The sequence below is a fragment of the Galleria mellonella genome, unplaced genomic scaffold, assembly GCF_026898425.1.
Source record: "Galleria mellonella isolate WM207_F2 unplaced genomic scaffold, CSIRO_AGI_GalMel_v1 utg300, whole genome shotgun sequence".
Taxonomy (NCBI): domain Eukaryota; kingdom Metazoa; phylum Arthropoda; class Insecta; order Lepidoptera; family Pyralidae; genus Galleria; species Galleria mellonella.
The window spans coordinates 324,013-341,067 of NW_026442068.1; the positions used below are offsets into that span (position 1 = coordinate 324,013).

General features: G+C 34.2%; 2 protein-coding genes across 3 annotated transcripts in view; both read left to right on the forward strand.

Annotated features, from left to right (window-relative positions):
* The window catches only part of LOC113523460 (zinc finger protein jing homolog), a 173,707-nt gene that overhangs the window by 22,132 nt on the left and 134,520 nt on the right, over nt 1–17,055 (forward strand). The window lies entirely within an intron of this gene.
* On the forward strand, nt 412–3,738 carry LOC128200882 (uncharacterized). The gene is made up of 2 exons (XM_052895703.1): nt 412–1,065; nt 1,590–3,738. Exon 2 carries the CDS (start codon nt 1,595–1,597, stop codon nt 3,464–3,466), a length of 1,872 nt encoding a protein of 623 aa, XP_052751663.1. The 5' UTR covers nt 412–1,065; nt 1,590–1,594; the 3' UTR covers nt 3,467–3,738.

Genomic DNA, 17,055 nt, shown 5'->3' on the forward strand with positions numbered 1-17,055 from the left:
TGCGACGACGCTGGGTAAATCATCTGGACACTGGGTCTCACTATCGCCAAATATATTTGGAGATCGGCTTCGGCTACGGCTTGGCAGACATTTTTTTCTTTCTACAATTTTAAATTAAATTTATTAGAATAAATGCTTCGAACACACGCGATCTAAGTACCTTTTGTGTTTATTATACCTTACCTACCTAGGTATAAAAAGAGTACTTACGTAGATTTTCTTTTATTAACTGTTTTATACGAAGATCTTGATCTCTCAAATTAGCATCCATTTTACTTCCAGTGATTATCAACTAAATTAATAATCCACAAAGTATTAAATAACGTTTTTATGAAATATTTAGCACAAAAACAATACCCTTTAAATATCGATCGTCAGTAACTGTGGCTGACTTACCTATATTCTAGCAAGCAGGACTGCCAGATGTGAAGGGGAAATCCCCAATAAATTGTTGCATGTGACTGATGATGTGAGCATGTTCGTTTCATAATAAAAATGTTGCCAGGTAACCAAAAAGTCGTATGTTTTTGTGCGAATTACGATCATAATCTTTACGATCGTACATTAAAAAATAGACAAATAATAGTATGAGTACGATTTAAATCGTATATCTGTCAACCCTGCTAGCAAGACAGCGACAAAATCACGTTGCATAACAATGTAGCCCAAGCTTATATCTTATGAAATATACGGAAGAGATACGGACTTAGAAAAAACAGAAATGTTGTTCTTTGTGGAAGTCATTGATGAAATTCTATGTATTTTAGCCCGCAAACTTTCTTCAAACAAAAACAGCGCCATCTAGTATCGAGTTCTGTAATTATCTCTTTGTTTATGGATTTGAAGTAAGACCGCCACGCATGCAATACATTATGACTGGGGATTCCCCTATTCGTCGACGCTGAATATGAGGCGACGACAATCACTGTCAAACGTGTTCACTATTACTCTGACTCTGGTAACGTGACTTCCTGGTAACGTGTTAGGTAGGAAAAGCAGTAAAAAAGTGCATATTAAGGGAGCAGATTTGAAATAATATTTATACTTAACAAGAAATAATTAAAGGTAAGTGGATTTTTGAATGATACAATTATATCATGATCACTTAACAATTTTAACTTAAAATTAGATGTATTATTACAAGCTTTTATTTAGCTTGCGTTATGTAAATAAAAGTATGTAGGTATGTTCGTATGTTGATGCAATTATCCTCAATCCTCAACCGACTGGGATAAAATTTTCCATACACGTTTATTTTGGATGATAGTGCATAGTTAGCTGAGAGTCGTCATTGGATAATAATGGTGGATAGCCTAAGATGTGTACTAGATATTTATTTTTAACATAATATGCGTAAGTACCTAATCGAATTAAAGAAGTTGCTGAGAAAAATACAGAACAATACGATAATAAACTAGCGTCTGCGTTTAATCCTCCGAGGAGATGTAATTTTACAAAGGTTTTTTGTATTTATTTTATTATTTTTTTAATAAATTTATTGTAAATAACAAGAAATAATCATTGTAAAAAAATAGGCACTCTATTGTTGAATTTTCGTCAGACCAACTAATCATCGTTCATTTTTTTAGGTTCAATGGGGAGACCTAAAGATTTACGCATATGGGAGCACTACCGTACTTTACCAAACAAGTCTGTTTCTTGCAAGCTTTGTAATAAGGTCTACAAATTCAGTAATGCTGCCAAAATGCTTCAACATCTTATCACTTGTCCAAAATCTCCAGAAACATTAAAAGACTCTATGAAACTTATAAAAGATAGCTCGTCCAAAACCAAAATGTCTGGACTGTCAGAGATAGAGACAAATGATTCTTTTATAAGCCCCTCGTCGTCTGCTAACACTACAATAAATGCTGAGTTTCAAGACACCGATGATCATATAAAAACAGAATTAGCGAGAGCTATATTTGTAACAGGGACGCCATTATCGATGGTGCAACATCCTTTATGGATACAATTTTTCGAAAAATTGCAACCAAAATTTAAAATACCTTCACGTAAAGCTTTAGCGACAAAATACTTAGATAAAATATATAGAGAAATGCGTTTTGAGTTAAATGAGGAACTAAATGCTTGTAGTTACTTACACCTTCAGTGCGATGGCTGGTCTAATTTAAGAAATGAAGGAATAATAAACTTTCTTATATCAAAACCTCAACCTGCATACGTTAAAAGTTTGAATACAGAAAGTAATCCTCACACTAGTGAATACCTTAGCCAAGAAGTTGAAAAAGTAATGAAAGTGTATGGAGCAAATAAGTTTCTTGTACTTATTGGCGATAACGCTAGAAATATACAAAAGGCATTCGAATTAACAAAACTCAAATATCCACATGTTGTTCCTCTCGGTTGCTGTGCACATATCCTTAACTTGTTGTGCCAAGATATTGTAAAGATACAAGAAGTAACTGTGTTTATTATGCAAGCCATAAATATAATAAAAACTGTTAAAAGGAGTCAACGATTAAGTTCCTTGTTGATAAAATCAAGGCAGGGTGAAGATTCTACACAAACACTAAAATTGCCTTGTGCTACAAGATGGGGAAGTCATGTTACTTCGTTAAAAAGTTTGAAAGCAAATAAGATAGCTTTGCAAATATTAACAGTTAGAGAAGATGTGGTAATTTCAAGAGATATTAAAGATTTAATTCTAAGTGATGATTTCTGGACGAAGACAGGGGAATGTATAAGTATTTTGGAACCAGTCACTGAAAGCATATTTTACTTAGAGAGCGACCAGAATCGTTTGCATCGCACATACATTACATTTAGAGATGTACAAGCTAAGATACGTTTTGCATTAAATGAGATTTCGACATTGAGCGAAGAAAGCAAACAGCAGATTCTAACATCAGTATCTTCAAGATGCAATATGGCAATGAGGCCAATACATTTTGCAGCATATATTCTAGACCCCAGGACTCTAGGAGTCGAACTTACTCAAGAGGAAGAACTTAAGGGTATGGAGTTTATCTACAATTTAAGCCAACACTTAAGTTTGTCAAATGTAATGGCAGATTTGGCGTGTTATAAAGCTAAAGAAAACTTTTGGGCCAGAGGATTTGTATGGAGCTCATTAGATAGCATTGAGCCCCTAATATGGTGGAAAGGTATTTGTAGTTCCACTGAGTTAAGCAAAGTAGCGATTCGTATTCTATCAGCTCCCTGTACTTCGGCAGCCACTGAGCGTTCCTTTAGTATCCAAGGCTACATACATAATAACAAAAGAAATCGACTTACAACTGAAAGAACTGAAAAAATTTCATTCATTTGTTATAACTGGAATCTTAAACATAAAGCTGAATGCGAGGACATTCAGTTTAATGAAAAAAATACCTTAGAAGCTTTCATTGAGCAAGTAAATGAACATAACAGTTTAGACGAAATAGAGCCTATCGAACCTATACAATTCATCGCTTGTAATAACTCTGAATCTGACAGTGATTGACTGTAGTTTTACATTTTACTTTCATCTCTTTCTTAATAAACTCAAAATCAAATTAAAAGTTTTTTATTCTGTAGGCTGCATAATAATATTGTCTATGTCCAGTATAGTGGACGTCTTGCGGCTGAGATGACGATGATGAAGTACAAAATCATAAACACCCAAAAATTTGGGTGTTTATGGGGTTTAAACCCAATAAACCCAAAACACCCGGTTTTTACCCACCAGACTTTAAACCCACCCAGGTGGATTGCCCATCTCTAGTTATAAATAATGCGACCCACGTTGATAAAACATAATTAATTAATTAATAATAATAATATTTGTAATAAACAAACATTTAATTTATTACGGAAAATACCAATTACGTCACTACTGTCATTTGTAGTAAAACTGTTGGAATCGCTTAATATTTGTAATACCCGTAATATCCCCATTATGATTCAGTTAACAGAATATGTGACATAAACCTTTTATTCATGAAATTTGTTACCACTGAATGGACATAATTACCATATCCATGGATACCTCACAATAATGCTTAATTAATTACATTAATTATATAAGACATTGTGTGTATGGAACGCAGACTCAGTTGGTGCAATATGTTTTTTAAGTATGATCAAGATTGGTTTATGATTTTAGATCCATTATAGTTCTAGTTTGAATATTATACCGTTTGGCTGTTATTTAGTTTTAGAGAAGTTACGAAGGTTTATTAATTGTAAATAGATTGCGAACAAAGTGACCCAATCGGTCTGCTTATTTTTAGTTTTGCAGTAAACATAATTATACAAAATTTAAATTTAAAATTGAAGTATTTAGTTAATGATATACTAAGAGATAATGCAGATATTGTTCTATTTGAAAATAATGTCAAAAAGAACATTAGGTACTAATAACGAATACAATTCCATCACTGAATTGTTGGATGTATCCACCATCCTATATTAATCTGAATTTGGAATAAGTGATGAACTATGATGAAAGTGACAATAGATTGAGAATGTACTGAGAATTTTCCATAATCCGAATCAAGGTTTTGGTTTTCTTCTAATTGTTAATAACTTAATTAACTGCTCCATAAATGTTCAAATTAGCTACTATACTTAAGAAATTTTATTTATTTTAGTAAATATTACGCAAGTAACTTTTATTATTCAAGATATTTAACTGCCGACCGTATTGCCACAAATTAGGCAAGTAGGCGTCGTATAAAAATAATATTATCAACATTGCCAATACCGTTTATTATCGTTACCAAGGTAACGTTAAGTGTTTGATTTGGGTTGAAGTACTTTTCCAGGAAACATTAGTAATCTATAGGCATGTTTTATTGCTACTTATAATGATATCCCATATTTTCATGATCAATGAAAATGATTACCTGTTTCTGATAGATTTATGGATAAAAGAAAATTTAAAGTTGTCCAGTCTTTTAGAAAAGTTTACAAAACTTATCAGTTATGGTATTTCGAACAGATATTAACAGGGTAAATGGTTTCAAATTGAGTTACTTGCTGTTCAGTTCTGACAAGCATCGATATCTCGGTTCGTTGAAGCAAATAATGTTAGATTTCTTTATCGAGCGAGATCAAAAGGACTTCTCAATTTGACTGTATTTTTAGCGTATATTTTCCGCTATGTTGTGTGTATTTGTTCGCCTATCGTGTACCATTTTGATATGATCATTTAATAAAAGTTATTATGTTGATCCATTCGTTCATCATAAATTAACATAATAGTGACTGAAAGTGGAGACCTCCTGCATTCTACCTATTAGGTACTTACGAGTATCTACCACAAATACTGATTGGTCACAAATCGATTTGTATATTCGATCTAATCTTCGCAATAAACAAAGCAATACAATGGCCAATATAAATCAACTGGGCAGTTTTGTAACATAGTGTCTGTTTCATGTTGCCAGTAAAAAGCGATCGCTGACAGCTCAGATGTGCGCACACGCAACTGCACCACATTAAGCTAGCATGTGCATAGGCAGGTCTAGGCACGCGACAGCACACAAAGGTCTACTAGTGTCATCGACCTTACTGAACATCTGCCGGCTTCTATAAACACATTTTATTATTTATCACTTGATAAAGAAATAATAATCTTCGGTATAATGTTGACGTCTACTGTTTTATTTATTTGCAATACGAATAATTGGTGAAACTTTTGTTTTCGTAGCGGTTTTTTTTTTTTGTAGAAAAGTGTTATGTATTGTATATTGCTTTAAAATAATAAAAAAGAAGGGCATAAATTTATTAGATTTAATTTTAATACAAGCTCTTTTTTTGTATGTCTATACTGATTGTGGATTTGGAAGAACTTTGATAGCAATATATGTAAGTTCATAAGCGCATTTATAAGATTTAAATTCCATGTTAACCTGAGGTTAGTGCTCAGATTATTGAGTTAATGCTCCATTAAGTCGCAAGTACGTGCTCTCCCAAAACTGTTTCAGGAACATCTTTGCAATGTAAGAGTTTATTGCGATAATTTTTTTCTCATCATAATCATTTATTTATAACCTTAATGCTTCAGAAGCTTAGTGTAATAACATGAATTTATAATTCAAATTATTGTTTCAACAGGAATATATTTCAGCCTTCTCTGGATATGAAGGTGTAATATAATCCTTTTGCAGGTGTTTGAAAATACACATGCTCTTATAAATATAGATCCTTTTCTATCTTTATTATCGCTTTCGTAGTAAAACTTTTTTTTGTTATTAAAACCTTGCAACAGACTTTCCATTAAAGATAATTTCTTGTAGAATTCTGTGGAAATTATAGTATTCGAAATATATATGTACAATTCGTTTTGGTCTTCGAAATAAACAGAAGTTGCTTGTAACAATGTTATTTGCTTTTGTTTTTAACTTGATATTCTGCTTTTTCTTTATTATTAATACGAACATTGTTACTTTCTATGGGTACGGGTATCTAAAAAATGTTCTCTTTATTATTACAACGGTTAATTTCTTAAGATACTCGTGTATTATTTATAATTGAATAGAAAATCTCGTTAGAAATAAATTCGCTATCATCACGTCGTAAAAACAAAATTGTATCTTGTATAAAATTCCATTGAATTACTGTATCATTTTTTTATCGATTGTCTTCAATAGGGGGAAAGGCAGCTGCGAACTGTTAAGTATAAATGTCACTCGCGAGATCAGCACATTTTACATCTCCGTAAATTTATTTTTGCCCATCTTCGTCTCGAGTGATTGCAATAATATAAAATTATAAAATACTGCGTTTATCTCTGCACCAAACATGGTGTCTGTGAAAAAATGCAAGAGCCTGAGATGCTATTTATCAAGCAGTTGGCTTATTCATTGCAAGAACTGATTTAGTTAATCAAATCACTTTTTGCGTTTATAGAGATGATAATAATGATATATGACGACCAACCACGGTCGTCAGCTTTAGTATCAAAACACGGAATCTAAAATAAGTTGAAAAAAGATGCGTCCGTGTGGAAAAACTAAAATGAATTATCCCATTAGGAACACTGTAACAGAATTTGATTTATTGCCGTTCGCATAAGACAATTGCATAATTGCGGCGCCTGCACTTAAAACTGGTTCGATATTTCATCGCAGCATTTCGATTTTATACGTGTTTTTGCCTCGGGTGCGACATTAATATGCATTCGAGGCGCGTGCCGGCGGTCAGCTGTTTCTTCTATGCGCCCGCAAGCTGCGCGCGCCGTAAAAGGAAACCAGACCCGCGGATGGATTACGCCGATTACATCGCAATTATCCGTGCGAGCTGACTGCCGAGCCACGTAACGACGGACCACTTTCGCGATCTTTGTTCCGCGCGACATTGAACTTCTCGTAATGTTTTATGTAATGTTATTGGGCTCGCATGTCATTGCCACGGGCGTCTTGTTCTTTATATAAATATTCGTAGATACAGACTTGCGTCAGTGATTAGCGTCTTGACGTATACATTTTTATCACATTAACACAAGTTTCTATTACCTAAACTTGTCTCTGCTCTCTGTATCCTCGCGGCGATCAGTATGGCTGCCTCGTATCACGATATTCGCATGCGCGATGCGATCGTTTTTATCGTTCCCCATGTCGCGACTGCGGATGGCATTCACAGCGCAAGCTTGAAGTTTTTACTGTCACCACACTTGAACTTGTACACGTACCAACTTGGTCACAGTTATTTCGCTGGCCACAGTTTATAGAATCTTTATATAGATTGCCTGGGATACGAAATATTTTCCATTCTCATATCATGTTGCTGTAATCATACCCACATCACGATTTTCACAATACAACGTGTGTTAGTCGTGTTTAGCTCGTATTTCCAGTGGCATAACATGCTTTTTAGAATGCAGTCGTATTTATCAGTCATAGTGGTCGTCGAAGAGCCCTTAAAGTCATAACTGTAACAAGCACGACAGGAGTCTATTTCCGCTCGCTAGCCGGATATCTTCACTTTATTATTTTCTATTTTCAGATAAATCCGTTGAGATTCAGTATATTATAGAAAAATACAGTGCACTAGAACGTGTGGTCTATTGCAATTTGTATAGAAATCTGATATCGGATTTATTGTTGAAATCGAAACAACATTATAAATTGAAACACAAAGAACACTTATTGACATTAATTTGATAAGAGACAAAATAAAACTGTGAACAATAAAGGATGGAAAACAAAGGGTAAACGTCGTCATTGTCTTCTATTGAGTTCGAGATGTACCGCAGAATTGATTGGAAATAGCAAAGATTATATTATTGTTATCCGAGCATTTAAATTAATTATTCTTTTTATATCAGATTTTATGCTTTATAAAAATCGTTTTTAGCTGTAAAAATGTTATAGTATTGTGGTACTGAGACAAGATAGACCAATCAAGCAGCCGTGACGTAATAAAGGTATAATTATAGGTTCCACTTTTTATAAAAAAAATACAATTGTTTTATAGCGAATGATTTTAGAATTAATAATTTTATAATCGATGAAGTCTAAACGCAGGTCTAAGTACATGGGTTACCTGCGATACTCGAGACGTCTCGCCTCAACATTTGGCTTCTGTCGTAGTGCACTAGCTTTTATATATGTTTGTTGAGTAAACATTGCACTTTCCAAAGTCTAAGGGCATTGACTTGAATTAATAAGTAAGTACCGCATTCGTGCCAATTCTTGATGTGGAAACTGAACTACGAACATCTGGGAAAAATTTTGGCTCGAGTGAGCGTCTAATTTAATTTATATAAAGCAGCTTGCCTATTACTGTGCCACTTAAGACACCCTTAGTATTTCTTATTACCAGAATACCATTTTTTTTATAAATGTAAATGAAATTATATCTCTGCCTGTGTTAATGAAATATGATGTCGGGGCACTATAAAGAATGATAGTTGAGGATGAATGTATAACAGTTAATCCATCGTGACGAATTGTACTAAAATTAATCACGATGATTTCCAGGGGGAACCGCATGCGAGTCGACCTTATAAAGGTATATTGCTAGCAATATGACTGTTAAACCCTATGGATAACAATCCCTTTCCTTCAGAATATTTGCTAAGAATGCTTAAACTCATAGACTACAGTACGAATATGGATCACAATATTTGTGAGAGCTTATTACCGAGTTGGAAGTGCTTATTACTAATATAAATAAACCAGCATATAGTACTCGGACATTAAGAGACCCCATACTAATAAACTATGCATTAGTAAGCACATTTGTTATACTGCAATAGCTGAATAACCTAACATTAACCTTTTGGTTTTATTAGTTTTCACTACCTCGGTTATAGTAATAAAATATAAATGTTTGTCGTAAACTTTAATGGGACCTTGTTTCATTTTATCGTCATTAACACATTATTGCATTTATGTATACACTTAATTACTACATTCGAATGCTCGTCATATAAGGAATCGTAACAACTCTTCAAGTAAAAATCATAATCGACTTATAATTGAGTAAAGATATGGAAAGGAACGTTAATATGAAGGCAACAGTGTTGATAATCGTTCGATGACACCTGCCCCTACTAAGTTATCCATCCACGCATCCCCTGTATTTTTTTCTTTTTATACAACATATCTACGGCTCGCCTCATTATTAGTGACCGCTGTAGCCTTTGGACGTTTGTAACAGCAGAGGCATCATTCTGATGTTGCCAACCCTTGTGCCATGAAATTCTTTAGTCACAACCCTGTGGTGTCACTGCCATATCTCATCCTTTAAATCGTAATAAAAAAAAGGTGTATAGCGACAGAAATAGACGAGTTTAAGGTACACATACTCTTTTGTAAGTCTTCCTCTTGATAAATCTCGTTGCTCTTTCAGATCGTATTATTCTTGTCAATTGGATTCTGAAACTAAATAAATGCAAGTGTATTAAAATTGCATTTGTTTTACAATTTTCCTCCATTAAAAGTGCATTCTCCGATTACGTGTAGATTAATTAGTTGAAAATTGAAAGCCGCACCGAGCAGTCCGATCGGATGTTGATCACGCGAATATACGCGCCCCTATATGACATAACAAATCTAGTTCTTACTGCTAGTGCGTTAAGTACTCGTTTGCCGTGATTTTTATTGGAAGCTGGAGTATGATCGGCATATTATCACGCGCGATGTCGTGAGCGAATAGTTATAATGTGTTAGACCGTGGGAATTTCTATGAATGCCATATACGTTTACGTTATTTATCCAGGGAATAGATTTTCCATGAAACCATTCACAATTATAATAAAAACACTTATATCAAGTGACGGTTTAATTAAGCAATTCACAGCAAATTCTTTTAAGTCTTTTGCTAAATGTGTATTAATTATATATTTACTGAGTATAAAGAATGTCGTTTTGTAAAAACAAAAGATCAAAATAATATGACAGAGGTTTAAGTGATATCTAATAGTTTTATTTCTACCGACAACAAAAAAGGCAGAGGATCGAAATTCTTTTGTATTTTTTTATTTTTGTTACTTTATAACTCCGTCATTAATGATTTGAATTAGATTTTAAATTTGAAAAATAATAATGATAAGCTGATAAAAATTTTATTAAAATCGATTCAGTAGTTTGGTTTTTAAATTAGAATAATGATTTGTCATGATTAAAGTTGGTGTTTTTTGTAAAACAAAATTTTAAATTATTTTTAATATTTAATGTTGTCCATTACTCGTATTATAAACTCTAAAATTATTCGCGCTATAAGAAATAAAAAAAATATTGATTCGTTTTTCTACGGGGAATCTATAAAATGGCACGCTTAATAGGAGTAAATTAGTGTCGAGTTTTTATAAGAATTCTGCAATTTGATATAACAGCAGTTCAACAGGCAACATTTTTGGGTCCTTGAAGACTTAATTTTTATTTAATAATAGGTATATACTTACTGCAAATATAAATTAATGTACTCGCCCAGTGTGGCCATTTTGGACCCTCTTGTACCTATCAGTGGTCTGATACAGTTTGACTATAGAAGCAATCCCGATTTAGCAGTCCATTTAGCTAATCGAAACTAGTATTTCTTGAAAGTAACTCCCAAGCGTGACTAAACGGTAACGTGGCTGTAATTTGTATATCATTGTAATGCCGCATTGTGGGAGCCATTTCGGCTGACATGAGTTTTTGATCCGCCACGCACGCGAGGGTTAACGCGGACTTTCAAGTTCTAGGGCTGCTAACCTTTTCAATATTCGTCTTACACGCATTGCAAATTGGTCTCGTTCGGTATTGATTAAATTGAGTTAAAGTTGTGCTATGATGGGTCTACCATCTACCACTAATTCATTGAAATGTGCGTAGCATATAGCATGTTTTATCCGTAGTCATAAGTTTCAAGATTTGAATGAAATTCTCATATGGTACCTTCTTATCTACTATCATCTTCATCATCTTTTAAGCCGTTATTCGTCCACTGCTGAACATAATCCTTTCTCATAAGGGAAGTTTTGCCATCAGTTGCCACGCTTGGTAGGCGGGTTAGCAACCGCAGTTGGGCTTTTAGTGATGTTTTAAGAGGAACGTTGATGCCTATCTCTCGACCCTTAAGTACCCTTAGTCGCCTCTTACGACACCCACGAGAAAAGAAGGGGGGGGGGGTTTATTCCATGCCGATTATTATTGTCTACTATCATTTCAGCCATTATTCGTCCACTGCGGGACATATATAGTAGACATGTATATGTATATATACTATATTTTGCATTAATATACAAAATAGTTTTATTCACAAAGTAAAATATACGAGTTTTAGCTAGTATTATATAAATAAATAGTTTGTAAAGTTTCTGATAGTGCACTGTTCTTAAATAGGCCAATGCTGATCGTTATATGTCCTTTTAAATCTGGGTCAGTACTTCATATTTCTGTTATCCTAATGACGATATAAGTATCTATTGTGTATCATGCTTTTATTCAATATTGCGCATATTATTAATATGGCAAATATTAAAAATATGCGCAATATTTTTCTAGATATTATCTATCTTCAGGCCAAGGTCATTATGGGCCACAATCACAATATGCAATATTAAAATACGTAGTATTATTCTGACAGTATTAATAAATCGAGAGTGTGGCTAAAACAGCAGAGCCTTCTGCTGTTTTAGCCACACTTTAACTTATATGTAGTATTTATAATGGAGGACTCAGGCTAAAACACAAGCCCTATCTGAATCCAAAATCTATTTCGGTCGCGTGGACGAAGTTATAGATAAAGACTGCTACTATTTGTTTCACTTAGTCTACCTTCTAGTTATCCACCAATCTGGCAACCCTGACCCTATTAAAAGTCGTAGCACTCGGGTGCAAGTTAACTCCCCAACGGGCAACATTTAGACTGAATTAAGTTCACTTAATCGCCGGCGCAGGCGTTCGGCCGCGGGGCACACAATTTCAAGCAAGGAGCCCGCATTTATTATGTAATTTTTATGATACACCCCGCTAAATTTCAGTTAGTCGGACCTTACCGCGTTTATTACGCTTCTCAGTCCAGATTGGTAGCGGTACGGATTTAACGTAATGGAAACTTGGTATCGTTTATAATAGTTGTTTTTGAGGTTTTGTTTATATGCGAATGTTAACTGAGATAGGTAATTGCTGAAATACTAGTTTTAACTTATGTTTATGACGAAAAAGTCCTTTCGTATCCATTTACGTATGGGTAAGTAACAGCTAAAGATTTGTAGTCTATTACATATCTAAATATATAAAAATCAATTGTTGTTCGTTAGTTTCGTTAAACTCAAAAAAGACTCGACCTGTTTGAATGTTTTTTGTGCACTATGATACGGCAGTGGATTAAAAGAAAAAGAAGAATTTTTATAGGAATCGTTACTTCGGGGTTACTTTTAATAGAGGAAGGTGTAAGTGATAGAGAATTCAACGTCTCATCTAATTTATAAAATAATATAAAATCCCACTAATAGATTTTGTTAGCAGTTAGTTGATATTTTTACACTTTAGTGGCAGTCAATCAAACACCGTAAAAGGGTATGCGTTTACTTTAACATTCTCCAACACCAGCTAAATCTTCGTCATTAGTGATTTCAATTCGAGATGTTCGACCCGGGCTTTGATCTTGGTCTATGTAAATTGTTCCACCAACTGAGCTGTTACCGCTTATAATTTGTAATACAATAGTATAGTTACGAGTACTAGATAAAGTAACAGTGCAGAAAATGTCACGTTTTCGGCGCAAGTACTTGCACAAGTACAACTGTCCAATTCAGAACAAAACCATTGTCCCGTATCTTAGAACAACTAAGTAATGCTATTCTTAAATTTCTTTTAAATATTAACCATATATTTGGAAATTTGAAATTAATCCTTTTGTTTAATTATTAACACTGTAGATAGCATCTTCGTTATGCTTAGTAATATTCAAAAGGTCGAAAAATTGGCCACCTGATAGTCCGTGGTGTAACTGTCGGAAGGTAAAATTTTTCTGCTTAGTATACTTCACTATTTTTATTTTTTAAAGACAGTGTCTTAAAAGTCGTTTATCATCGCGTTACAAACATATCTCGTTTTATAGGAAATGATAAGGTTGAAGGTTGTTCAAGTTTTTCGGGGCAATGTATACAACAGCTGATAGTCATGTATGTGCAAACCAATGAACCCTCGGTTAAATTACGTCGTGTTTGATAACGCACAATAGATACTAGATAAGCGCTGATAAGAAATATTTAAGAGGACGCAACTCTGCAATTCCGGCGTTTGTAATACCTGTTACATTTTAAACAATTTTCATTATTTCTGAGAGATTATTTTTAATAATAAATTCTTTTGTTTTAAAGGGCTCTGAAAAAGTGATTTGGGTTTTGTAAAATGGAAGGAAAATCAAAGAAAAGATGCATAAATAATGCAAGAGATATTACTTTCCCTCTCGTAGGTATATAAAGAGGAGACAGGAGGTCAATCTCAAATACTTTTGTTTTTGTTTTTAATTATATTGTTATACTTAGTATTTTCATCCCTGCTATTGTGTGAATTGCATGATTCTAGGAATAAATTCTTTCTTTCTTTCTTTCAAATATAGAATAAAAAGATATATGAATAAAGTGATGAAAGAATTGTCACTTAAATATTATGTACATTTAAAGTGCTACTATTTTTAAGACAATTTACTAATATATAAAATTTTTGTAGGAGGAAGAATATCACCATCATCGTTTCAGTTATTGATTATAATCAGTCCCCAGGCGTCTCCACAGTCTTTCATAAGAAACGACCTGAGCAGAACCATTCATTGTAGAAAATAAAGAAAGAACTTTATTTTCTTTGATTATTTAAATCTAATCTGTTACATCTTTTGAACGCTATACATTCACTGATAGTTAATGTAATAAATCAACAGTAAACAATGTATTTACATTGAATTAAACAACAGTTGCTGTGTCACGCCGACCACGATATGTGCCAACTGTTCCTAACTGTAATTACGCAGTAATAAACGTGTTAATTTCGCCAAAACAGTTTACGACTGTCTCCTGATATTGAATCAGCAGTCTTTCGGATAGTTATCCGTGAAAGCAAAGACTAAAATTAAGAATATTATATAATAATATCTATTACAGTAGTGTTTTATTTTAGAAAAATACATGGTTAAGAAGAATTATGTATCAGTGCGAATTTTCTATGTATTTATTTTAGTTATTTTGTTTATGATCAAGTTTGTCTTTTGACAAGTTTAAAACACATATAAATATAATGTTCTGTAATAACAATACTGATCATGAGTGGTACATGGAGGTGGTAGAAAATGATGGAAAAGTATGGAAACTACATATGTTGACATTACTGTATATACGAGTTTAACAATCAAAAATGAAGACCACCACTAGTTTGTATTGTTACAGCAAAAACAAACATTAGTTAACGATGATCACTTTATTGTTTTATACCAAGAAGTTAGAGGAACTCATACATGTATCTGTTACACCATGTGTGTATTGGAAATATTGTACTAATTTTATAATTTCAATATTTACTCTTATTATTTATCGAACGTATGTCATAACAGTTGCATCGGTTTTCTCATTTCCGACGTGGTCGCCGCCCACCTTTTAGCCCGCGGGGCCTGTTATTTTTTCTTACAAAATACAGAACCCGATGTGTGTGTTCTTTTGTGGATATTTCCCTCACAATGGGCTGGTTTCATTATGCAAGTCGGGGCAAAAGAACGAAACAGATGTAGAGGTAGGTACAGTGCATTCGCAGCCGAACAATAGTCACGAACGGCGGCAACCGATCGATCGGCGTCGTCTTTTGTGAGCTTGAAGACTTGACTACTGACACGAGGGCATAACAGCTGCTTTGTAATTACATTAGTTGCGATGACACCGGTTTAATTTTACACGAGTGTTACTCCAAGGCGAATGGTAAATTTCTTACCTTCTATGTATAAAGATAATACTAAAAATTTACCTGCCATTCCCATACATGAATATGAAATCAAACCAATTATATATTGACAATGGCGAACTTGGAAGCAGTTTCCATAACATAACGGTAAGGAAATTAGTGAACACAAAGAAGTCGATCTGTCCGTCATTTGCAAAGTTAGAAGCATGCCAGCGTAACTTCTATTGAAATGTGGTATAGTGATTATTTTCGTTTGATACTAGATATTTAGGAAGAGTTTCGTGTGCGCAGCGTGGTGCAGGCGCGAGAGTCGCGTGCGTGCGCGCCCCGAGCCAAGCGGACGCGGTGAAATTACGTGCACTTATGTACCAACCGCTCATTAGCCAACTTCGCTTACTTAGTTATGGATGAGAAGCTCTGTTTAACGTTTTTATATTATGCTGTTCAAGTCTTTCATTTCCTGTAAATGTATTGACTCCAATTACCATTCCAAAATGAAATTTTCGAATAACATTTATAATCTACTTTGCATTCGAAAACGTTCGATATTTTTATTTTAAAATATTAAAACGTAATGGCTACATGTTAATTAAGATCGAAAATGTAGCCGTATATGTCAGATTCGCGCCGCCCGATCGGCTTGCAGTTAATTAACAGACCCTTGATTAATACAAACGTATTTGAGACTCGGTTTCGCTCCGTACGATTCATAAACTGCTACTTCCTCCACAGAATGCCTCCGGCGATCGACTTTCCGTGATTTTTTAATTAAAACATTCTTCGCCGAGAAAACTCGACCCGAAAGAAAAAGACCAACTGTACTGAGAAGAAAAAAAGCCGGTACCTCTTTTCATCCCTAATCTGGCAATTGTCAGTAGATTTTTTACGTTATGAATGAAAAAATGTACCCTTTGTGGAATTATGCGTACCCTCGCACGTGTTCAACGATGCCGTTGAATTTTTTAACCAATAACAAACACGGGATGTCAGGGATGGGAATTGCATTTGACGACAGCGTCGATTGGTATCTCAAACGATTGGACTCAAATAATGAAAAATATTCGAGTACGTTCCACAGATGGATGAATGCGACTAATAGAGAATGAGGGTGCACAAATATTTACGGTCGTAACCCTAAATGTCAATTGACCGAAGAAGGCGAAGAGACGATTTTGTTAATAGGATTGTAATTAAACCGTCGGGGGTGAAGTGGCATTGTAGGGGCGAGGGGGCTTGCAGGTGCAAGGAAAAGGGCGTAACCTTTACAACAGCTGTTCGAGTCTATGTAGGAAATGGCTACGTGCTCGATCAAGCTGATCAGAATTAAGAAAAGCGTATTAATCTATTTCTAAGTTACAAATTGCCCTATAATATGCCCACAGATGCAATATCATATGGTAATGTGTTTAATATTTTTTACATTAACTTTCGATTATGAAAACCAGCCGGCAGCTGCATATTAAGTGGATGCTATGCTATGTGAATTTATTTTGTTGAACTCCGAGACCTACAGTACTGCATAGGGTTGATTGTTTTTTTTAATAAGACCAATAGGCATTGCTGGATCCCCTATGCCACTGGCCGAAGGTCATTTGAATGAATATTAATACGGCGGTGTATTGGTTTCAGCGTGAGTGCATCACGCATAATTATCCCTTATAAGCTTATGAATGTATCCGTAATATAATAATTAATACAATTTATAATGTTAATATCAAAGATA

Excerpts from the sequence above, each read along its gene's own strand:
- LOC128200882 (XM_052895703.1), top strand. The coding sequence starts at position 1,595 with ATGGGGAGACCTAAAGATTTACGCATATGGGAGCACTACCGTACTTTA.